This window comes from Procambarus clarkii, chromosome 80, assembly GCF_040958095.1.
Source record: "Procambarus clarkii isolate CNS0578487 chromosome 80, FALCON_Pclarkii_2.0, whole genome shotgun sequence".
Lineage (NCBI taxonomy): Eukaryota > Metazoa > Arthropoda > Malacostraca > Decapoda > Cambaridae > Procambarus > Procambarus clarkii.
The window spans coordinates 22,583,194-22,607,768 of NC_091229.1; the positions used below are offsets into that span (position 1 = coordinate 22,583,194).

The following is a 24,575-nucleotide window of genomic DNA, read 5'->3' on the forward strand; positions in this document are numbered from 1 at the left end:
AAACATGGGTTGATCTTTAATTCTTTAACGAGGTGGTGAATCTGGTAGTGAAGCTGAAAGCCATCATGCAATTTCATCTTAATTGCAGCTCCTCCGAGTAGGAGGGAAGGAAATTTTCAAGAGAAAGCGCCAAGCCATTACGACAATATATATGTCATTGCGACGAAACTGAACAGTGCTTGAACCCTATGCACAGAGTAAGTAAGCCCAGCTTATGAAGCCCAGAATATAACTATCCCGTTATTGAACATAATTTACTATACCCCTACTAATTCGAATATTTTTTCTGTCCATAGCATTATATAGTGGTTAATATTGGGGAGTAAATTTGTACCATGAACGTATAAAGTGTGTGGGCGAAATGGTACAAATATACGCGGGCGATCCGTCTTGTGTACCAAAGGCAGGCATCACACGGCGGCCGCTGATTGGTGGGCGGGCGGCGCACCTGAAGGCCAGACCTGTAAACAACGGGAGAGAAGAGCATCGGCGGAGGCTGCACTCGGGGGATAATAAAGGCATTCGATCTTATTTTTTCGCCATTTTATACCTTCAGAACCGCTCTTGGAAGTGTGTCGTCAGCGCTATAAACATGTGTTGTCGCCGAGATGTTTACGAACTGACAGCACGATAATGAATTTGCCGCTTCCTGTTTCTTAAAACCCGTAAACTGCAAGTAACTATCCTTAGTGAGGTTGGTGACGAGTAGCGAGTAGAAGGTCATCTTGTGGTCCGTGTTTGACCCCAAACTGGACCCTAAGTGACCTTTGCCGCCCCGCTAGGCTGCCCTTTGTAGTCTTCTTGACCTGATGTTGAACATGTGTGAGAGTATTGGTCAGGTTGTTCACGGGCTTTTCGACAATAGATCGTTTTCTTATTGTTAAAATCCTATATATATATGGTTAGCTTCGGTTGTGTTAGGGTTGGAGTAGGTTTGGTTTAAAAAAAAATACTTCTCTCCATAATGTCCTTTCATTCTTATCTATTGAATTACGAAATTACCCCCGATTATGTAGTTTTTCTTTCATATTCGATGAAGTTTTAGGATAATTAAAAATAACATTCAGGTTTGAGCCATTATATAAACAAATAATAGTGTAATATTTATATACAATAACCAACCAATAACCGTTGGAGTGCCACAGGGCAGCATCTTGGGACCTCTCCTATTTCTTATATACATCATGATCTTCCTAATGTCTCTAACATTCTTATACCTATATTGTTTGCTGATGATACTACCCTCATCTACTCAAACCTCAACCCACATACACTAAATAATGTTAATAATGAACTAAAAAAATCCACTTATGGATGTCAACCAACAAACTAACACTTAACATAAAAAAAGACCTAGTACATCTTATTTGGAAGCAAATCAACAAATGCAATTCAGCTTCAGATAGACAATGTTAACATTAGTAATAATAATTACCAAGATCCCAGATTATTGAAGCATTAAAAGCTGGGAGTACAGCACAGTATAGTAATATAAGTTATGGAGTCCCATAGCACTTTCAGAATTTTTGGCACAAATCTGAAATAAGCTTGAATAATGGTTTTGTGGCATGTAATATTGGGCACTACAATATGGTTTTGTGACATGTAATATTGGGCACTACAATATGGTTTTGTGACATGTAATATTGGGCATTACAATATGGTTTTGTGACATGTGATATTGGGCACTACAATATGGTTTTGTGACATGTGATATTGGGTACTACAATATGGTTTTGTGACGTGATATTGGGCACTACAATATGGTTTTGTGACATGTGATATTGGGCACTACAATATGGTTTTGTGACATGTAATATTGGGCACTACAATATGGTTTTGTGACATGTAATATTGGGCACTACAATATGGTTTTGTGACATGTAATATTGGGCACTACAATATGGTTTTGTGACATGTGATATTGGGTACTACAATATGGTTTTGTGACATGTAATATTGGGTACTACACTTAAGAACCTGAACCTAATTTCAGGTTCTTAGCTTAACCGTATTATCCTAACCTCGTTAATTCCAGCCTAAACCTCACTTGTACAGAATGTCTAGTGGAAGATGTTAGTCCCAATAGTCTGCATAGTACTGATGGTTCTTATGGGTGTGCACATTTTTGCCATTTTGAGGGTGAATGAGGTTAGTTTTTTTTGATGAGTGAATGAGGTATGAGGTCAAGTTAGGGTGTGTTATTTACTCGTATTGTGAAAATAGTTGTTGTTGTTCAGTACTGTGGAAATATTAACTGTAAAGTTTTAACAAATAATGTAAACAGCATTCTAGTATAAATATCATGCTGTACAGTGTAACTGTTTTATTAGACTTAATTCTGAGTGCATGAGGATAATGTATCGAGGTCATTTTGGAACGTTAAGGACCAAGTCTTGACCCCCTGTTTTATAAAGCAATATTGAGGCACATTCAATACATACAGTATGTGTAGTTTATTATTATGGTGCAATTTGTTTTGTTATACATATATATATAAATGGTTAGCATAAAGTATTGTGTAAACTAAAACTAATGTTTTAAGGAAAATTCCTAGAGGAAACTATACATAGAGTAAATATACTATACTGAAATTTCTTGTTTTAAATTTTAATTGTATCATGGTTGTATGTTTTAATTTATTTTTTCCCTGCTACTGTGTATATTGTACCATCTTGAAAAGTTTTGGGACATCTTAAAATTAAATATAAAAGTAGAGTAATCATGCTCTATAGAGCATGATTATTATAGATTATAACTATACTAGAGTTAAATGCATACTTCACAAACTGTCAGTAAATGTCAGCCATGCTGTTTGTGTTGGCTGAAATTAATTAATCATATTAATCTTTTTTTTTTTTGCAGAAGCTTCAACCATGAGAGAGAGTGCACGCTGCCAGATGTGGGTCACTCTAGCCTTACTGATATTAGCGAGATACGTCAACGGCCAGGCTAAAGTAAAGCCTGTCACCACTCACCTCTCAGCAAAATGGACTCACACACCCTTGTTGCTAGAGACTGCAGAGTACATGGGAGAGGAAAGTCCTGCAACCTTTTGGAGCTTTGTGGATGTTATTACCGAAGTCGATCCGGACATATTGAATTCTAGTAAGATATTGTAATGAGTTTGTATGAGTATATGTAATATTCTTTCAAGTATTAATATACGTATTTAACAATAATACTTGTTCTGTGTACAAGCTGTCCTTGATTAGCACAAATTTGCCATAAAACATAGATATTGACTATTAAATAACTTAATTTTAACCAGGTATTCAAAATTGACAAAATTTACTCATGATGGCATTTGTTCTGAGTTTTAGGTCTCTAATAGCATCAGAAAAATTGACAAGTGGACTCAGTTAGGATTTGTGTGTAGTGTTCCAGGAATGCATTCTTGCATTATTCGAGGGCTGCCATGTACTTTTACGTTGTTGGCTTATAAATTTTGCTAGATATTTTTTCAAATGTTTGAGCCTGATCTTTATATACATATATTTGTAGAATGAAGTTTTATTGTTTTACTTCATTGTGTATTCTTCCAACTAGGCAATGAGAAGGAGATATTTGAAAAGACACTCTCGGCAGCAGGGCAGTTTCTCTCCCCATCTCAGATTCGTGTGTTAAAACTGAGCTTGTCACTACGGGCTTACTCTCCCAAAATTGAGATGTTCCACCAGATAGCGCATGACCGAGATCTTCCAAGCACCGAGGAGTGTGGCGCTACAGTCGATGTTAACGGGGAGTTAACTTGTGATGTTGACAAAGTTAAACTACTTATCGAAAAGGAAACTGGAAGTAAACCAATCACATATGAAGTTGATCACCATTTTCCAGGAGGAGAAAGTGCTAAGGTATTACTTTTTCTTTACTGTAATCTTCTAAATTGATGTTAATCCTTCTATAATTGGTTTTCTACAATTGAAAGCAATTGTGATTCACCCACATGTGGTACCCTATTATGATATACATACATATGGTACCCTATTGTGAGTCACCCACATATGGTACCCTATTGTGAATCACCCACATATGGTACCCTATTGTGAGTCACCCACATATGGTACCCTATTGTGAGTCACCCACATATGGTACCCTATTGTGAATCACCCACATATGGTACCCTATTGTGAATCACCCACATATGGTACCCTATTGTGAGTCACCCACATATGGTACCCTATTGTGAGTCACCCACATATGGTACCCTATTGTGAGTCACCCACATATGGTACCCTATTGTGAGTCACCCACATATGGTACCCTATTGTGAGTCACCCACATATGGTACCCTATTGTGAGTCACCCACATATGGTACCCTATTGTGAGTCACCACATATTTTGTGAGTCACCCACATATGGTACCCTATTGTGAGTCACCCACATATGGTACTCTGACAGTGCATTAGTTTACTTGCTTCACTGAACATATACTTGTCTTGGCATAATGTGGCGTGCTGTATTATTCATGATGTTAATTAGGGATAAGAACTAAGACTATAAGGAGGGAGTAGCTGCTTTATACAGTAATACAGTCTATTGTATTCTAGTATACAAAAGAATCCAGTCTGATTATTCCAAAGAGCCACTTTAAGAAAGAACTAAAATATTATATTTGATTTGTGTTAAATAATTTGTTATATGGGTTTAATATTTTAAAGATCTAATAGATTCCTAATAAATCAGGTTGGAGTGGTTCTATATGGCGAATTGGGGTCGGCTGAATTCCAAACATTCCATTCAGCGCTGAAGGATTTTGCGAGTGCAGGCAAGATCGACTATGTTTTACGCCATAGAGTGAAGGTAAGAAAGTACTCGAGTTGATTCTATACGTTTTCTTCATCATTGTTGTCTATATTATCAGCGTAATCATTATTATCTCTTGCATCTTTGTTTTTATAGTTGTTTGTCGTGTGATAAATTTCACGGTTAAATAGACTGTGATGTTATATACCTTCATCAGCCCTTTCAAAACTTGCACAAGTAGGTGATGCATATTGGATGGCTATTTATTTAGCTTTTTAATAGGAGGAAGTATTTAGATTGCAAATAGGGCACATAAGTAATGTGAAAAGGGAAAGAAAGTTGCTCACGTTTGTTAATACAGTAATATTAGTTAGTAATGGAACTTCTAAAAGAGTTCCATTTTATGGCAAAGTGTTTATGTTCCATTTTATTAAAACTTGTTGTTCATTCTGTTGTTATAGGAGCGTTCCCCCAAAAAAGTTCGCCTTAGTGGCTATGGAGTGGAACTTGCCATTAAGAGCACTGAGTATAAGGCCCAAGACGACACCAAAGTTCAGGAGGATGAACAGAGGCAAGAAGAGAACGAAGAACACGAAGTAGAAGTTGAGGGCTTCCTGTTTTCCAAGTTAGAGTAAGTTATTTTCTGTTCTGGACATCTTTAATAACATTCTACTAGTAATCAATTGTATAAAGTGTGGCATAAGAGATTACCTACCTTGTGGTTGGTTACCTTGTTGGTTCCAGAGACCAATGTCTGTGCGGAAGCGACCAAACAAATGTTGTTTCTCCATCTTCTGATGTGTGTGGTTTGGTCATCATGGCATCAGCCAGTTGTGTTTGATTATTCAAGTTTAGACACTTAAATTGAGATTCTCATTTGTTGTCATGGTTTGTCTATAGTAAATTGTCTTCACATCAGATTTGTCTATTTTTTGTTCGTTACACTTGAAACACTAATTCATAAACAAAGAAAAATTTAGGTAAAATTTTGTCACACCCGTAACTTATTTTTTTTACAGGGCTCTTCACCCAGATAAAAGAGATGAACTAAATCAACTGAGAAGTCACCTGGAAGAGTCACGCCATGAAATGGCTCCACTGAAAGTCTGGCAGTTGCAGCATTTGAGCATGCAAGCTGCCCAACGCATCATGTCGGCTCCGCCAGATCAACAGCTTAGTCTCTTTGTACACACAGCACAGAACTTCCCAATGCTTGCCCGCTCACTTGTTAGAATAAAGGTATGTTTTAATTGTATTTTCAAATTACAGTGGCGCCTCGATTAATAAGTTTAATCCGTTCCGGCACCGAGCTTGCCATGTGGAAAACTCGTCTTGCGAAACAACAACAAAACTGTCGTCGGAGGTGTCCGAGAACCAGCGGGAACGCTCGTTAATCGAGCAAAAGCTTGTCAGTCGAAACATATTTTCTGCGAGTGGCTTGCTTGTTACTCAAAATGCTCGTAACTGGAGCTGCTCATCACTCGAGGTTCCACTGTACTTATGTTAGAGCCTTTACTTTCGTTGATGTGACTCACGAAGGGAGAATTCAATTCAAACATCCTAGAGAGTTTGTTAGTTTTTGAACAAATCAGAACATACAAAAAGACATGGGGCAATATCTATGACAACAGCAGAACTATGATATAAGAGATAGTGTATAGATCAATAAAATGTAGCAAAACATCTTAGTTACTTATCGTTTATTCAACTAAATTTATTTTCATACTAAAATGTTTAGTATCAAAATATATCTGAAAGTGTTTAATATATGTTAGTCTTTGCAATGTTACATTTCCATGAATTGGTGTACAGTATTTCATTTTGAAATTGCTTTATGATTTTGTTTTTGAAATAAAGCAGTTTCAAAATGAAATACCCTGTACGATTTGTAAAAACAAAAATGACTTCGTTCCTGTGTGCCCACATTATGTGTAGTCTGTTGAATTTAGGTGACACTGAGAGTATGGTACAAATGTAACCATAGAATTGAAAATTTCTAGGTAGATGAAAAAATGAAGAGAGAAATTCTGAAGAACCAGAACCAGCTGAGCACGCAGATGGAAGTGAATCCCTCAGATGCTGCATTATACATCAATGGAATGCATCTTGACATGGATTTCACCAACATCTTCACGCTTCTTGATCATGTCCGCAGTGAGGAGAGAGTAATGGGAGGCCTTCACAAACTGGGTTAGTCGTATTGGAGTATATTGTCCGATATACTCCAATTCATTGGAGTAAATGTAATTAATGCTATTACATTTATAATTGCACTTGTACACATGTTCATATCATTATAATTATCTTCAACAGGTGTTCATGGAGAATCTTTAAGCACCCTCTTGCATTTAGATGTCAGTGAAAGCACCCAGGAATATGGTATCGATATTCGAGATTCGGCCATTATGTGGATGAACAACATTGAGACTGATAAAGCATACCGCAAGTGGCCGTCATCGACGGGAGAACTTCTCCGGCCGACGTATCCTGGCATGTTGCGCAGTATAAGGAAGAATTTTCACAACTTGGTAAGAAATCTTTTACTTTTCTGTCTTTTATAATAGCTCTGGATTTTGAGAGTTGAATAGTGATTGAAATAACTGAAAGACTGTTAGATATTAATTGTTAACTACTGTAGTTATAAACAGTTCCTTATCAGAATATTCTCACTAATGCTTTGATGCCATATAAGCTTTTGTATATATTATACTACTTTTTCATTTATATTTTTAATTATTTCTGTAATCTACATTAAAGCTTCTCCATTGGTATATTTTATTTGATCATGTACTGGTTTTGCCTAACTTTTTCAGGTCATTGTAGCTGACCCTAGTAAGTCCACAACAGCTGACTTGATAAGACTGGTTGAAGGATTTGTGACACACACCGCACCGGTACGTGTTGGTCTGGTGATGGCAGTTAACCCAGATGAGTCTCTGCGTGGCTTTGATGATGCTGGGTTGGCGATGCTTTGTGCCTTTAACTATGTGGCGGAGAACATGTCGGGAAGAGAAGATATGAACTACAGGGCTCTTCAGTTCCTGATTGACGTAAGTAAAATGACTAGAAAAACTGCACGTTTCATCATTATTTACCTTTTTGTATTTATTTCCATCCTTAGGTAACTTTTGGAAGACTGGTGCCTACATATCAGTGCTTACTTATCAGTGACCATCGGGGGGGTGAGATTGAGCTCTTTATGCCCAGTCTCATTTGTACCTGGTGCACTAATTATCTAAATTTAAAGCTCTCATTATATTTTCCTTAAAGCTGTGGTTGGAATTGGTGGAGGGGTAAGGGATGATGATAAAGATAAGCATGTGAGGATGTTCAATGGTTGCTGGGAGGCTAGAAATTGCAGTGTAAAAGGAAGCATTAATACGAATGAGATTGGATATGATAGGGGTAGAAGAGTTGAAGATACATCGATGAAAAAGATGAGTACATCAGTGAGACATCGGAGATACTGTATGGGAAAGCTGCTGCAGCTGTTAAGGTCGTTATATACCAAAATTTTAAAATGTAGTTCAGAAAAAGTAATGAAGTTTGTGTGAAGAATTTATTGGATTGCACTGTTGATAGTGGCACTGCACTGGATTATTTGCCCTCTGATAAAAATGTAGTAGAATATTTTAAACATTTGAATCCTAGACATTAGTTTGCCCAGTGTAGTGCACCAAGTGTATAACAGGATAAGGCGAGATAATTATGAGAAAGCACTTAGTGTGACTAACATATGGAAGGGCTTTGAGGACAAGGATTTGGAAAATGGGGAAAGGAGTGAACAAATGGTACCTAACCACTTGAACCATTGGGGATCAGACGATGACCCTGAAAGAAGCGAAGACATAACTCTTCCAAGCATTCAGTGATGAATGAGATGAAGAGTTTACACATGAAATATATTTGTAAAAGTTAATGATGGAGTTAATGGCCCCATGAAAGTGGAAAACAGTATAAATTATTATGTATTTAACTAACTTTACCAAGCAGTTATGCATAATACAAACCTGGATTAATTTATTTTTAATAAAATGTGGCTTTAGAGGTAAGAACTAAAGAACACATTGATGGAATTGTTATTGATAATGTTTGTATGTCGAGAAAGGAATAATCAGAGAGAATTCAGTAAGGTAGTTATTTGTTATTTGTACTGAAGAGGGACTAATAAAGATGAATTTCAAAGTAACATTTACTGTTTATATATTAGAATCAGGGACCAGTTCTTTTTGGCTATTTGTAGAATAGGTTGTGAAATATTGGAAAGTGAGACAAGTGACTTGAAGAAAGGGAATGAAGCGTAATTACTACCTAATTAAACCCCAAAAATGTCTAGCTGAAACATTTTCTCATTTTGTGAGTTCTCATAATTGTAAGGCTTATGTTTTTAAAGAATTAGTAATTGTGGATAATTTAAAATTTTGAAGAAATCACTTAATTGCCATCAGTTGACATGGAGTATGAAACTTCGTAGTTAGTGTGTATCCCCCAAGAGCACTTAGATTTTTTAAGTTTGAAACTGTTTAACATGAACCAGGAAAACACACTTTCTGAAATAAGTGGATGCATGTCTAGTAAGATGGCACATCACTAGTCGTGTCAGAAGCACGACTGATGAGTCGGCATTGACATATAAGATGGACTGATTATTGTGCTGCATAATTTTGTTGTACTGTACTGAGGGCACTAAATAAACTGTTTTGAGGTAGCTTGTGTATGTCATTAAAGATTACCAATACTAATAACAACTGCTGTTCAGATTTATTCTAGTGCTCAGGAGGATGTTACTGTGGCTGATGTGACAAGTGCGTTTAAGGGCAAGTATCCCAGCATTGATCTCGACGATGTATTTGGCGAGGACTCGGATTACGATGTGGGCCGTATGCTTGCGCAAGATTTTGTTGAGAAAGCTGGCATCAGTAGTTTGCCTCAGGTAAGTTTAATATTATGTGAAGTTGCTTATTCAATTAAAACACACAGAAAAGCATCATTATAATTGGCATTTTTTTCCATCGATGTTTTCTCAGCCTCTTTTGTGACATTACATATATTCATGGTTTGTCCAGATGTATTGCTTGTTACTGCTCCTTTCAGGTGATTACTCTTATTTCTTTCCCTGGATACTCTACACTGGATACAGGAAGAGTGAAGATGGTTTGGTTGTGGACAGCCCATCCTCTTGTTTTGGTAGTACGTACTTATGGTAACGATAAGGACCATAGTATACATACCGACAGTACAACGAAATTAGAAAGTAGAAATCTGAAGAAACTGGTTGCTCAAGCGGGTTGGACAAACTGGGAAAACTATTTTTTACTCGTGTTGCTTTGACAAACTATACCAACCTATCCTAACCTCCCTAGGCCTAATACACGATATCTGAGGCCTAATATAGTACATATGTGTGCTATACTAGGCCTAGGAATATTTAAGTTTGGGTTTTAGCTTCATTTATTTTAAAAGAATTCTTTACTAGTCAGTATACTACTATCTAAAAGTTAAAAAACATACGGATCCTGACTATTGACGATTGTCACAACAGGTACATCTAAACAGGAGGATGGGTTGTTGTGGACCATTATAATATTGAGACAGGTAATGGTCTCAACTTGACAGTAGTGTGGGATGGCCTGAGATGTTGCCACTACTTCTGTTGCTAATGGAAGCAGTTTATTTGTTCTATCATGTTATTGCGATTTGTGTTCCCTCTGACTTTTATGTCACCTCTTTGTTCTGATACTTTGCATCGTTATGTTTGTGTGTTGTTTGTTAGACATGCCTCCTTGGTGTCCAAAAATCTAGATTTTGAAAAGTTATTATTTCCTGCACCATATTATTCTTTTAACTTTGGTCATATAATTGCATTAATAAATTTACAATTGCAGGCACTCATGAATGGCATTCCGTTACCAGAAAAGCATCTGAATGTGGATGAATTTGAGGAGGTTGTATTAATGGAAGTGATGCGAACAACACAGTCACTGCAGCGTGCGGTTTACAAAGGTGATCTGAGCGATAAACACGATGTTGTGGACTGGCTGATGGCCCTACCAAACATAATGCCAAGGTGCGTAGCATGCTGATTTTTGTGAATTATTTTTGTTGTTATTATTACATGAACTTATGCGATGGAGGAGAATAAGAAATGTAAGTTTTATTTAATAGAAACTACTCCAAACTACCAATGTATGACATCCTGATAATAGTTTTGTCCATGGGGAGTAGTCTAGTAGCACTGAAAATGAGGTATTCAGGTAGAACCCATTATTGGATGTTGGCAAATATGAATGGGGTGGATTGGGTGCAGACAAATGTCAAACATAACGGTACAGTATTACAAAGAATTGCTATGTAATTGGTATTTGCTTTAAAAAATGAAATGAAATTACAGAACACCATAAATTTTATATTATTGTAATTCAGATAATTGTTTGCAATATTTGATATAGTGAGAATATATGAAGACATTTTACTTGCAGGTTGAATGAGAGGATCTTGAGCACAAAGAGTTCAACATTCATTGATCTGACTGGTAACACTGACAAGTCTAAGACTAGCATTTCTGTAGAGGCTTTCTCTGCACTGAAGGCTCCAGAGATGACTTCAGTCATAGCAAACTCGTGTCATTACATTACAACTAAAAGTGAACCTGCCATGCGTCCTGTGACTGCCTGGGTTGTCGGGGATTTTGATACTTACGAAGGAAGAGCCCTGCTGCTAGAAGCTGTAAAATATCTGGTGAGTACGTTGAATTAAAAATATAAAATATTCCACTCGTGGAAAGAGCGTTGAAAGATATCTGGAAAAAAGTTACGCTCTAAGGTATTTAGTATTAATAATTACTGGCATTGATTTTTCAGCGTGAGAGTAACAGTGTCCGTGTGTGTGCCATCCACAACATAGATGCAGATGGTAGCGCCTCAAAAATATTCAGTCGAGCCGTGGAAGTGGCACAGTCAACGTTGCCTCCTGCTGTTGCTCGGCAGTTTTTAGCAAAAATCCTGGTGAAAGAAAATGCCCGAAAAATACTAGATGGAAGTAAGAAGTGGACTGATTTTGAAGTTCCAGTAAGTGAGAAGATTACTTTGTTGACTGAAGTGAAGATTTTAATGTCTTTTCTGGTTTCATTTGCTATTTTTATTTCCTGCTACAAATTCAGCACATTTGGATGTCCAAAATGATTGGCATGTGCAATGATGCAAAGTTCATAAAAGTACAAGAAGTCCGACACTGTTAAGACCGAGGTAGTCTTTAGGATTATCCATACCTTACCTTGTTGTTACTGTGTGTTGATTTCGGGGCTCACGGACCCTGCGACCCGGTCCCTGACCAGGCCTCCTGGTTGCTGGACTGGTCAACCAGGCTGTTGGATTCGGTCCATTACTCTATTCTCGACTCGCATTGCTCTGAAATTCACCTGCTTTCCAATGTGACTTGAATCTGCATCATTCAATGCTGCACAAAACATTGTGGAGTAAGAAGCGTATATATAATTAAAGAGATAATAATAACCTGTGTAGTCATTCTCTGTGGTAATAGTGGCATTTGGGAATGTTTTCCACCTTGAATGTGATGATGAATAAAATTCTCAACTGTGAATTAACAGCTTGTATAAATTATATGTAGAAATTTCTCATATGTTAATAAACATTGTGACTAATAATAATAATAACCATAAACTAGCAGCTGCCTCCCCAAAGAAACTACTGACCAGATAGCACTGTATAGTTGTACATGAGTTGTGGGATCATGAATGTACATGGGTGTTCATATGTGTAAAAGTTATTAATATTCGTGCATTTACTTCTCTTTTCTACGTACAGGGTTTGGAGATGGAAGCATTCCTGTCTCGTCTGACATCATTAAAGGAGGAAGTGTTTAAAATTCAATCCATTTATTGTAGGAAGGTAATGTTGAGTGATCTTGTATTCATTTAGCTACCTATATCAGTATGTATTGTTTGCAAATTTTAATTAATATTAGTTTTATATATATATATATATATATATGTGGTATTATAGCTGTTTGAATATTAATATGATGAAGAATATCAGATAGTAAATGCAATTTTATTATCACCACAGGTGCTGTCCCTAGCTCCAGGGATACGCACTGTGATTGCCAATGGCCGAATGCTAGGAGTCCTTAAACGTGATGAGAAGTTTGTTCAAGAAGACTTTGGTTTACTTGAAAAGTATGTCCAGACTACTTTTGGAGAGAGAATTATGGAGGTTCTCGAAGGAGAAGGTAAATGTTAATCCTCTTTGTAGCTACTTCTTGTTTATTTGTCTATGAGAGCTGAAGATAGGGGTTCCCACGTTGTACAGGAGATGGATGATAAGGATTAAAATGTACAGTGAAGAGTAGTGTAGAAGTGGTCATAATGTGTGCTATTATGTAGTGAGCTGAAGTGTTGGTAGGGTAGAATGCAGAACAAGAGAGGGAAAATAGCTTTGCTTGTATTGTTTAACATCTGTTTAATTTGCTATTGAAATTTTGTTAGGATCTTCAAGTGTGTATAATAAGAGAATAATTATTACTGTCCTATTGTGTGGACTATTGTTGTGTTGTGTATTGTGTCCTATTGATATGAGTCCTTGTGTGGAACAAAACCATTAAGATAAGGGAAGTTGGAGAATGCTTATTGCTTCATGCAAGGTAATTCTTATTTATTCCCAACCTTATTCATTCATGTGTGTCTAACCTACATATAAAACAATCCAGTGACCCCCACATCTGTTATGTTACCTGGTAATATGTTCCATAAATCTGCAACCCTGTTTCCAAACTAATATTTACCCAGGTCTTTTCCTGAATCTAAGCTACTTATTATAAACTGTTCTCCTTCCATTTAACATGTACAGTATTTGTTGAACTGCATATCAGGGTGGATTATATTTAGTCTATATGATACACATATTTACATGTAAAGTATTGAATGGAATGAGTACACAAAATAATAAGGGCTGCTATACGGGCTCACCATAGCCTGTGCCACTTGGAACTTTGTTCCAAGTATCGAATCTTTAACAACAACAACAACAAGGGCTGCTATGGCAAATAGGGGTGAATGCTATTTTTTCTTAAATTATTATTTGTATTGCCTTTTTTCAATGGGCTAATCCCCGCCCTCCCCCCCCAACCAATGAAAGTAGAAAATGGTGTAATGGTGGTGTGACTATTTTCAGATTCTGTATTCACTGGGGATATTAGTGACATACTGATGAAGGTTACTGGCGTCCTGCAAACTAAACCCCAGTCAAAGGGTCGGACCAGTCTAGCCCTTCGCTCAGAGCAATACTCAGTCATCAAGATTCCTCCTAAGGATCCAGACATGCCGATTTTTGATATTGTCGTTATATGTGACCCGGTATCTACTGCTGCCCAAAAAATTGGACCAGTTCTTCTGGTGCTTCAAGAAGTAGTTAATGCCAACATTCGTGTTGTACTCAATGCCCGAGAAAAGCACTCCGAGATGCCGTTGTCAAGGTTAGTTATTGTAGGCTAGTGCAGTGTAAGGTTCAATAAATGATCATTTAACATAGTAGATAGCAGTGATTTTCATAGGATATATGCATATATCATAGGCATATATCATTTGTGCATATATTCATCTGTGCATTGAATGAGAAAAGTTGACCAACTTGTATGTATTTTGTGAAAGGTATAAAAGTATTTTGCATTAAAATAAACTTTTATTAAAAAAAATACAGAATGGATTGCAGTATATACAGTATATTTTTAATTAACTTGAATAAGAACGGTTAGACCTGTATTTATTGGACATTACTCTTGTTTTAACGAATGCCTGGCTTGGGCTTCCTTGTTAATCACTACATACTGTATTCTCTTCCTGAGATAGCGGTGAGCTGGCTGGGATATATGTCTTCTCCATTATCCTCATACGTTACTTTTTTCTAATAGAAATGTATAGAAATACAAGATTAAGACGTTTTATTCCTTCTACAGTTTCTACCGTTATGTGCTGGAGCCGGAACCACAGTTTTTGGACACCGGGGAATTATCGCCAGGACCTCATGCTAGATTCATTGGCCTCCCCGAATCCCCCATTCTTACTCTGAATTACCATGCTCCGGAGAACTGGTTGGTGGAGGTGATCCATTCCATATATGATCTGGATAATATCAAGTTAGAGTCTGTTGAGGCTGGTGTACACAGGTAAAGTCGGATTTGGAAATTCGTTGGAGATGTGCTACGGTATATCGTACTTTTTTGAAGACATGCTATATGTGCTGTTATATTCTTGGCATTAATTTTATGCTCTTTCTTTTTTTGGTGTACAGGAATACAGGTTACATAGGCCTAATAAATTTTTAAGAATTGTGGAACGAACTTAACAACAAAATAATTTTTTTACTTGGTTACACTATTCTGTACAGTATTTTGAACGAGTGCCTTCCTTCAAGCTATTATGACATAAACAGATGTTATCAAGTAGGATGGTAAAAGGTTAGATGCATTTCAGGGGGCAGTCAATACCAGTAAGTAGTAGGTATTATGGAGTCGTTGGCAGTGTTCGTCATAGTAGTGAACTGTCGTTTAAGGGGGAGTGGAATGTATTTTGATGAACAGTTAGTTTAGATATTCTTAGTCTTGAGAAATGGGCATTACGTTTGATTTTGAATTATGGATGATACTTGTCAAATAAATTTTTTTTTACCTAATCTATTTTTTAGATTTCTTCTCTGAGAATAAAGAATTTATTGTGTATCCTTGTATTTAGTGAATTTGAGCTGGAACATCTACTAGTGGAAGGCCACTGTTTTGAGCAGTCTTCTGGGAATCCACCACGTGGCTTGCAGTTCACTCTTGGCAACATTCAGCAGCCTGTAATGGTAGTGTATATAGAATCACTCAGCTTTGGAAAGAATGGAGAAAGTTATGTTTTAATATTTGAAGAAATATTTGATTAGGGGATCTTTTTGCTACATTGCAACAAGATAAATATTAAGTTATATATAATTAACCTTAATTTGTATAAAATTTTAGAGACTTTAGAAGTACTGTATGTCTAGGATTATTTGAAGAATGTAGAATTTTATTATTTTAGATTCATATTACTTTTATTATTGCCAATTGATATTTTGTTAGAATGGACTTTTTATTGCCAATGGACTTTTTTGAATATTTGAAGGTGTTACACTTATTGTTTGTGTTAATGCTAATGTGGTAACTGGTTTGAAAGGCTTATTAGAATACTTGAAAGAGTGACCTCTTTCCTTGTTACAGGTTGACACGATTGTGATGGCCAACTTGGGCTACTTCCAATTGAAGGCCAATCCTGGAGCCTGGCTACTTAAGTTGAGGCAGGGACGATCCTCAGAAATTTATTCTATTGCTAGGTAAAAAAAATTTGCTTTCTTAGTGCCTTTATTGAGTCAACAATTGGAAAATAATATTAATTGCACCTTCTCGACTGTATAAAAAAAATCACTTAAAAAGTTAATACATTTATTTATGGGCCTGTGAGTTGTAAGTATTAACCAACAAAAATGCAAGAAGTTTAAGCAAGGAAGCTCCTACTTTTTACCCAACCATTCATATATGTCAAACATTTGCTTGAAGCAATCCACCTATAATATGTCTATTATGTTACCCAGTAATTTGTTCTATATGTCAACACTTGTGTTTCCAAACTAATATTTACCAGGTCTTTACTGAATTTAGACGTGCAATTTGTATCTAATGTCTATAATAGAATTATATTTTTCTTCTTGGACTTACATACTTAGGAACCCTTTGATGCATGTACAGTACAGTACTTTGCATTTTTGTTTTTATGTCTGTAATTGAAGGGTCCTTTTCATCTTGTCCTAGCCACGAAGGGACAGACACTCCCGCTGGCTCTGAGGATGTGCAGATCATCATGAGTAGCTTCAAGTCTCACGTAGTGAAGGTACGTGTGGCTAAGAAGCCTGGCAAGCAGAATATGCAACTCTTGTCTGATGATAATGAAGAGAGTGGCGGCCTCTGGAATTCTATCACGAGGTGTGTACTGGTGTTTTAAACCGTAGTCTTGTAGATTTTGAGAATGTGTTTATTTTTGCAAGGGTTTTATGCATAGTATTTTTATTTGATTTTGCTAGTTTTTAACTATTCTCTATTTGTTTTCAAGGTGGTAATTGGGCTTGTGTAGTGTGTAAACATTTTGAATGCTTTTTATTATCACCTATTCTTGATTGATGTTTTAGCTGATGGCTCTACCACTTTGGCTTGAAATTACATAGTTGAATAACAACCAGAATTAAGCCCATCCATCTCTGTATTTTGACGTGATTGACCAGCGTTTCTCAATCTTTGCACCCTAGAAATAATTTTGTGTCGTACTTTAGATAAACACACACACACACACACACACTCAGGTTTCATTGTCAACTGAAAGGAAATGATATGTCTGCTCTTGATACTGGTTAGATGAGAAAAATTAAACACAAAAATTACTTTAGAAATTTATCACTATCTCTTGTGGAACCCTTAGTTACCTTGGAGTTCTTCAGAACCCCAGGTGAGAAATAGTGATAGACAGTATAAGAATAGAATAGAATAAGATGAATACCATACTTCAATATTTTGAAAGGGAGGATGCAATGCTTAACTCGGCTCAATACTTTAGCCTTACTGTATGTAGTGTCAATGCAAAAGTTTCTCTGTCTATTTAGAATAATGAACAATATGTAGGTTAGACATTTTTATTCAAGTTGTTCTTAAAAGTTCTCGTTATTGCTCTGAAATTAACCAATTTTGACTCATTTTTTTCCGCACACTCTGCGTTACCTAGTTAGGGTAATGTACTCACCTAATTGTGCTTGTGGGGGGTTGAGCTCTGGCTCTTTGATGTGGAGCATCACTTTAAATAAATCATTGTTCAGACTTCATTATTAGATTGTGGTATATAGTATCACACTTGATTAGCTAATTATTGCTAACTCCAAAATTTAAAAGATGCACTGTATATACCTTCCCTTCCTCTTGTGCAAATATAAAAATAAATTAGAATTTGCTTAACCTAAATTTGAAGAAGGCATGGTGTTGCTTATGAGCCTTGGTATGAGATGTTGCATGAGACAAAATATGCAATGCTTTCTCTTTCATTTTTTTACTTAATGAAGATAGCATGCAGTTAATGAAAAGCTTGTACGTATCTTACGCACTCACAAACCAATCATAATTTCAGCAACGAAGACATAAGTGTCCTCCAAAATGATGTATATAAGTAAGTTGAGCTTAAACTGCCGAAAAATGCTGTAACTGCTTCATTTGCTGCCTGCAACACTAAAAGCATTTTCACGATTAATATTGCCGAGTGTAATGTGACACTCGGGTTTTGAATCGTGTCGGTGGAATCTGTTGTTTACATATTGTACCTCTTATTTAAACTTAGATATTCAACTTGCTACTTGAGTGTATTTATGTATAGTATATACTGTATAATTATATGCAGAATAACCACATGTGAAAAATAGAGAATGCTTAATGCGTTTTCGGCCTTCATCAGAGCCAAGTAGAATGAAGATGATATCAAAGTAGAATGATTTCTTCATTCTACTTTGCTCTGATGAAGGCGAATTAGCTGAAAACGCGTTAAGCATTCTCTATTTTTCACATGTGGTTATTCTGCATACTTAGATCAGTGTTTTTGTGATCATTGTTGCATATAATTATATATTAAATAGTTTTCCAGGCCTGGTGCCTTCTTTTGATAATTATGGACTTGAGTATATAATTACATCAATCTAGTTGCACTTTTGATAGGAAGGAAAGGAGAAGTACTTGCATGACTGCACTAACTTTGTGAATGCTGTGTATATTTGAATACAGTACTGGACTAATTCTTATGTACGGGAAATGAGCATTTTGCAATTATACCTGTGATAGTTGTAACTGCAGGAGGTGTGAGTTTATTGTAGATAATTACAGATACCTTACATTCATCTTTTGTTTCTTTTTTTGTAGCCAACAGTAAATATTCATGGGTTGGAAACATTAGCATAATTTATATATACTATATTTTTTGTTTTACAAGCATGCCTGTTGTGGGGCCCATAATTGACGAGTGGCGTGTGCTGTTTAAGGCGTGTTATTCCCTAGCTAATTCTCATTGGCTCAGGTATATAATTTTTTGTGCATGAGTAGAAATTTGCTTGTGTGCCTGGAGTCACTTTGGCAACAATTCTCAGTATGTTTTGCTTCTAGTGAATGCAATTTGTGGCTTGTAATAAATATATATATACGTGTTTTATTTTAGAAAATGTTTAGTGCAGGATAAGATACGTATCAGTAACAGGATAGTAGGGAAATGATAAGAAGAATTCCTGTGTAACAGTGGTTGGGATAGAGGTGACTAGTAAGTAAAGGTGCTTCATTTCACTACTTCTGGAGTGCATTGTGTGAATCTTTATTTTGGTACCAAGGGACTCGTGGTTGCTATTTGTCCTAAGGCTGTCGAGACCTCAGACTATTTAAACTTCAGTTGGTAGTTTATCACTATTTTTTCTTTAGAAAAAATACTTGCTTATTACAGTGGTAATGGGCCATAATGCCATATTAGTACAAGAGATCACTGTGCCAACATAAAAAAACATAGTGATAGAATTACAGAATTTGTTTACAAAGTGTATGGCAGGATAGTAATTGGAATAGGAGCAGCTCTGAGGTGACTTGAACCCATGACTGATGGCTTTCACCAAGTCAGGGAGAGCCACTGGTTAGCGGCTGCGGCTGGTACTCTCTCGGTCGCGGGTTCGAGTCGCCTCAGAGCTCCAGTGGATTTTCTCATGATACAGTATATATATCACATTAGTGTACACAGCCTGATAGTGAGTTAGATTTCACACTGCTCCACAGATTTTCTCTTGGCTGTATTACGTTACTGTGACTTCATTGTGCAGTGTTCTATATACTATATTAATGTTCACTGGACTGCTTCAGCACCTTCAGTTCTAGTGGTGTGGCCGAGGACAAGGATGAAACTGTGAATATCTTCTCTGTGGCGTCGGGACACTTGTATGAGCGGTTCCTGCGTATCATGATGCTCTCAGTTCTTCGCCACACTAAAATGCCAGTCAAGTTTTGGTTCATAAAAAATTTCCTCTCTCCGAGTTTTAAGGTAAACACAATGTACTATTACAGTATTTATATTTGGGACGTGTTGTTGAAAAATTAGATGGTGGCACTTAGGAAAAGCCTTCGTATTCAAATTATGTTAATGCATGCAAATATTGCTGACTTAATTTTTCTGTGTAAATTAATTGGTCAGGTTCAGTGTTATGTTGTCATGTTATACTTTGTCAGTGTATGTTTTGGCTTGCCTTTTGAAGAATTTTTATTATATTTTCTTTGCATTGATTGTGTAGGATGTGCTACCATTACTGGCCAAAGAATATGGGTTCCAGTATGAGCTGGTCCAGTACAAGTGGCCAAGATGGCTGCACCAGCAGACTGAGAAGCAGCGCATTATCTGGGGTTACAAGATCCTCTTTCTTGACGTTCTCTTCCCACTGGATATTAAGAAGATCATCTTCGTTGATGCTGATCAGGTGTGTACAGTATTCGTATATTTGTTAATAGTGGTTTTTCCACTGAAGTGTGTACTAATATTTTATTATATTTTCTTCAAAATCTTGAGATAAAATTATGCATTTGTACATATACATAGGATGTAGCACAGTGGTCTTTGTCCTTGGCTCTCACCTGAGAGACCTGGATTCAATCCCAGGGCAGGACAGACACAGTTAGACATGTTTCCTTTCACCTGATGCGCTTTGTTCACCTAGCAGTAAAATAGATACCCCCTGGAGTTAGGGATTATTGTGGGTTGCATCCTGGAAAAGGTCAGTAGTTGGCCTAGGCAAACTTGGATAATTATAAGTAGAGGGTTTTCCTGTCCTTGACAACAGAAATTATATTCATATTGCCATGTTCATATAAACGTAGAGTCGGAGCTTTGGTTAACAGTAATGTATTTTTTTAACAAACTGACAAGAATTGACAATCTTGCAATTCCAGAAGATGGAATATTTTGAAAGAAAAACTTATTATTTGCATTTAAGGCTTAGAGAATCATATTGCATTTATTTGCAAGCCACAACATTTTAAAACTTACATTTTTGACATCTTTTGGACTGAATTTTTTCAATTGGTTTATGAAGGATGGATTGAATTAGGTTTTGTGTTTTATTTTAGTTAAAAAAAATAAAGCATTGGTAACCATGGATGAATTGACTGAATAGACTTGAAGCAACTTTGACCACTATTCGAAGTGCTAGGAAGTTGTTAAATAGTTTTAAGTACAATAGTTTTCATCAAATAGTTAAATAGTTTTCACAATGTACTTATGTGAAAGCTTGTACTATATTTGAAAAGTACAAGTATTAGAAAAGTACTTCGGTACAAGTTCAATATAAGTACAAATATTTGTACTTGTGCGTATATTAAAAGCTGGTACCAAACAAGCATGATCTGAAATATGTGGGTGTATGACAGGGCTGGGTAATATATTGATTTTAGTGCATCTGTAGATAATATTCACATGTTCTGGACTCTGTCACCTGTGGATCATCTTCCTCTCCACCTTTTTATCCAGGATGCATCATCTTACCCTCATTAAATGTATTTGCAAGTTGCAACTGTTCATCACACAAAATATTGAGCATAGTGCTCACACTTGACGTAAGTGTTACCGAGTTCAGATTGTAAATTGCTCTGCAGTCTAGTGTTCATAATAAACAAGTGACAAAAGTTGTTTTTTTCAGGTTGTACGAGCTGATATCAATGACCTAAGTGACGAAGATCTGGATGGAGCTCCATATGGCTTTGTACCTTTTTGCGATTCACGCGCTGAGATTGATGGATTTAGGTTAGACTGTCCTCTGGTTTATTTGTAATGCCACAGTAGTGTGAAATGAAAGTGACGATGTTTGGGTCTGTCCTGGACCATTATTAACTTGTCATTTTCATTTCCTTTCAAGTGTTTAGATTTGGTCATTCTCTTTTTTGTATCTCATAGTTAATGTAGAAGAGATAGTGATTGTGCTGTGCCTTTTTATGAGTACAGTGCTGTATAGTACTATCTATATATATATAGCCTTCTTTCCCAATACTGTATTACTCTCCAATTTATTCTTGCTGGATCCCTCCCCATTCCATGAAAGTGGGAATAATGATATATGGGTGAAAAATATAAATTATTGGATGGTAATGGAATTCTTACTAATTGCAAAATGGTTATTATAGCTATGCATCAGTCAAAAAACTATGGAAATATTTATATCTATTTATTTGGTATTTATTGTGGGGCGTTTGAATTGAGATCTATTAGTAGCTGATGCAATAAGTGGCAGAATGTTAATAAAACAACATTTTTTATTGGCTACCCCTCACAGGTTTTGGAAGCAAGGTTATTGGCGCAACCACTTAGCGGGCAGGAAGTACCACATTTCTGCCCTCTTTGTGGTGGACCTGAAGAGGTTCCGTCGTATCGCTGCAGGTGACCGCCTTCGAGGCCAGTACCAGGGATTGTCGCAAGATCCTAATTCCCTCTCCAACTTGGATCAGGTGAGTGTGTTGTTTTTGGAGCACTTTCTGGCTGTTTCTGACAACCTTATTTAACCAACAGTTATCCTTCTGATAGACAGTGTTGTTGAGACCTTTTTTTTATTTAATCAGTTGTGGAGTTTTCTTGAAGCCTACCGTTGCAGTTGTTGTATAAAATAAATTATTATTTTGGGATTCTAAAACTTCATGTTTGTCACAGTATCCTTAGTTGCTGTCATAATTTTTTTTTTTAGTTTCTACCACAGATGTAGCTATACATATATATGTGTCTATACATATATCATAAAATTATTGCTGCATTCATAACTTACCTGGTCACTTGCTATTCATGCATTATGTTGTGGTTATTTCAGGATCTTCCAAACAACATGGTGCATCAAGTGCGTATAAAATCCCTCCCGCAAGACTGGCTCTGGTGTGAATCGTGGTGCGACGACGAGTCAAAGAAAACTGCCAAGATTATTGATTTGGTAAGCTATATATGCTCTGTCTTCTTTGGTTTTATATGTACAGTAGTTTGCTTGATATGTATGCTCTTTTGTGATACATTGCATGTGTGCTTAAGCAATTATCATTTTTTTTTATCAATGTATTCAGTGTCATTTGTTAGTTTTCTAATGATGGTTGTTTACGTCATGTAGCTTTCTATAAATTTTTGTGCAGGTTTTAAAAATGAAATATATTTGATTTTGTGAATGTTTATTGTTTTGCTACAGATTACTGTTGCATATAATCCAAAAGGCAATATTAGAGTCGGGGTGACCATCAAATGTTTCTATTTCCAGTGTAACAATCCCATGACAAAAGAAGCCAAATTGGATGCTGCTCAGAGAATTATACCAGAATGGACGACATATGATAATGAAATTAAGGCTGTGATGCAAGGATTTAAACAAAATAAGACGACACATTCAGAAGGTATGTAGTCCATCTCCTGACTTGTCGTTCGGTAATTATTTAGGTGCTGCTAAATAATTTTTCGTGCTGCTCTGATCTAATGATGATTTGTTTTCCCCTGTATGTAATATTTCTAAGATTTTCATGGTGCCTTCATGGTGATTTTTATGATAATTAATTTAAAGTTGTGTAACTTTGCGAGTGCATTAATGAATTTGTATTTTTGTTAATTTTGCAATTTAGCAAAGTGCCTTGCATCCCCCTGCTGCCAGCATAGCGTAGCACTGAAAATATTTACATAAGCTTTGGCTGTCCATCTTGTTCTAAGGCTGTTAAAGAAGTCAGTGTCAAGATTTATAATATCAAATTTGCTTTCAAAATAACTGGCTTATTTGTATTCTTTGTTTTTATTATGGTTTAAAATGACAGTACATTCGTATTCTAAATGCATTTATTAATATTATGCACAATAATATGGCTGAAAATGAATAACCCAACAAGGAAAGCAAGGAAAGGGGTGATGCTTAGGTCCATTCATGACACAATGTGACGAGGGTCCAAGATTGACTGAAACACCATCACTTTACTTTCTTCTCATGTGTGTGGGGTTGAGTTAATTATTAATATATTTTTATCCTCATTAACTTGACTTCTTAAGTACATTTATGATGAAGAATGTTTCTCTACTTCTTGATCTTGAATCTGATTGATTTTTTGTTTTGGTTTTCAGAGGCATCTAGTCACCAAGAGCACTCCGAACTATGATACTTGAGATTGGGTATGTTTGGTGAGGTTTTGTAAGTAATGTGTATAGATGTGTCTTTGTTAAGTATTTATAAGTGTCTTGTGTTCTCATTTAGATCTTTGATTGACTAATTTATCTCTTGGTACATGTATTTGTTTTGCATTGTGTGTACAAGATCATTTTAAATGTAGACATTAATGGTTCAAAGTTTTATGTATGTGAAGGAATAAATTTTTTTCTGTATACATTCCGATTTGTTATATATGCATCAGTAAGTATGCACATTGGACAGTTGAATATAATTATGGCATTTGAAAGATTTTTTTAATATGCGGTATGAAATAAACACAATAAACACTTTGCGATTATATTTTATTTTATTTAAAGAATTTGAGACCCTTATGTATCTTATAAGCTTTACATATACTGTACTGTGTTTACGTTCTCGTCATCATCTGTGATGAGTTTTTCCCAAATAAGTGGACTAGCAGAAGAAAGTTAAGTGTGGGGCAGAAGTGGAGAGAGATCATGACCTAATCAAGCCATATCTGGGCAATAAGACTCATTCTGGTGTCTTAACAAGGAGACTGCTGAAATATATTATGCTTTATG

General features: G+C 36.2%; 1 protein-coding gene across 10 annotated transcripts; it reads left to right on the top strand.

Annotated features, from left to right (window-relative positions):
- Positions 1-516: 516 nt before the first annotated feature.
- On the top strand, positions 517-24,331 carry Uggt (UDP-glucose-glycoprotein glucosyltransferase). Of its 10 annotated transcripts, none has more exons than XM_069314934.1 (28): positions 517-676; positions 2,866-3,108; positions 3,550-3,854; positions 4,688-4,804; positions 5,209-5,378; positions 5,767-5,986; positions 6,748-6,937; positions 7,061-7,275; positions 7,561-7,797; positions 9,507-9,680; positions 10,633-10,814; positions 11,227-11,485; positions 11,608-11,814; positions 12,571-12,654; positions 12,832-12,994; positions 13,936-14,236; positions 14,717-14,926; positions 15,492-15,603; positions 15,998-16,110; positions 16,586-16,756; positions 18,792-18,875; positions 19,712-19,874; positions 20,122-20,304; positions 21,520-21,623; positions 22,150-22,321; positions 22,675-22,791; positions 23,107-23,239; positions 23,949-24,331. In XM_069314934.1, exons 2-28 carry the CDS (start codon positions 2,877-2,879, stop codon positions 23,981-23,983), a joined length of 4,653 nt encoding a protein of 1,550 aa, XP_069171035.1. In that variant the 5' UTR covers positions 517-676; positions 2,866-2,876; the 3' UTR covers positions 23,984-24,331. The 10 variants fall into 10 exon arrangements, with proteins under 10 accessions (XP_069171035.1, XP_045583681.2, XP_045583684.2 ...); XM_069314936.1 differs by having other exon boundaries at positions 524-672; XM_069314935.1 differs by having other exon boundaries at positions 532-694.
- Positions 24,332-24,575: the final 244 nt, after the last annotated feature.

What these genes read in the sequence shown, in the direction of transcription:
- Uggt (XM_069314934.1), top strand. Translation starts at nt 2,877, where the DNA reads ATGAGAGAGAGTGCACGCTGCCAGATGTGGGTCACTCTAGCCTTACTG. An exon ending in CTCTTCAGTTCCTGATTGAC is followed by an intron (nt 7,798 to 9,506) that starts GTAAGTAAAATG and finishes ACTGCTGTTCAG; the next exon opens with ATTTATTCTAGTGCTCAGGA. An exon ending in GCTAATTCTCATTGGCTCAG is followed by an intron (nt 18,876 to 19,711) that starts GTATATAATTTT and finishes CTTCAGTTCTAG; the next exon opens with TGGTGTGGCCGAGGACAAGG.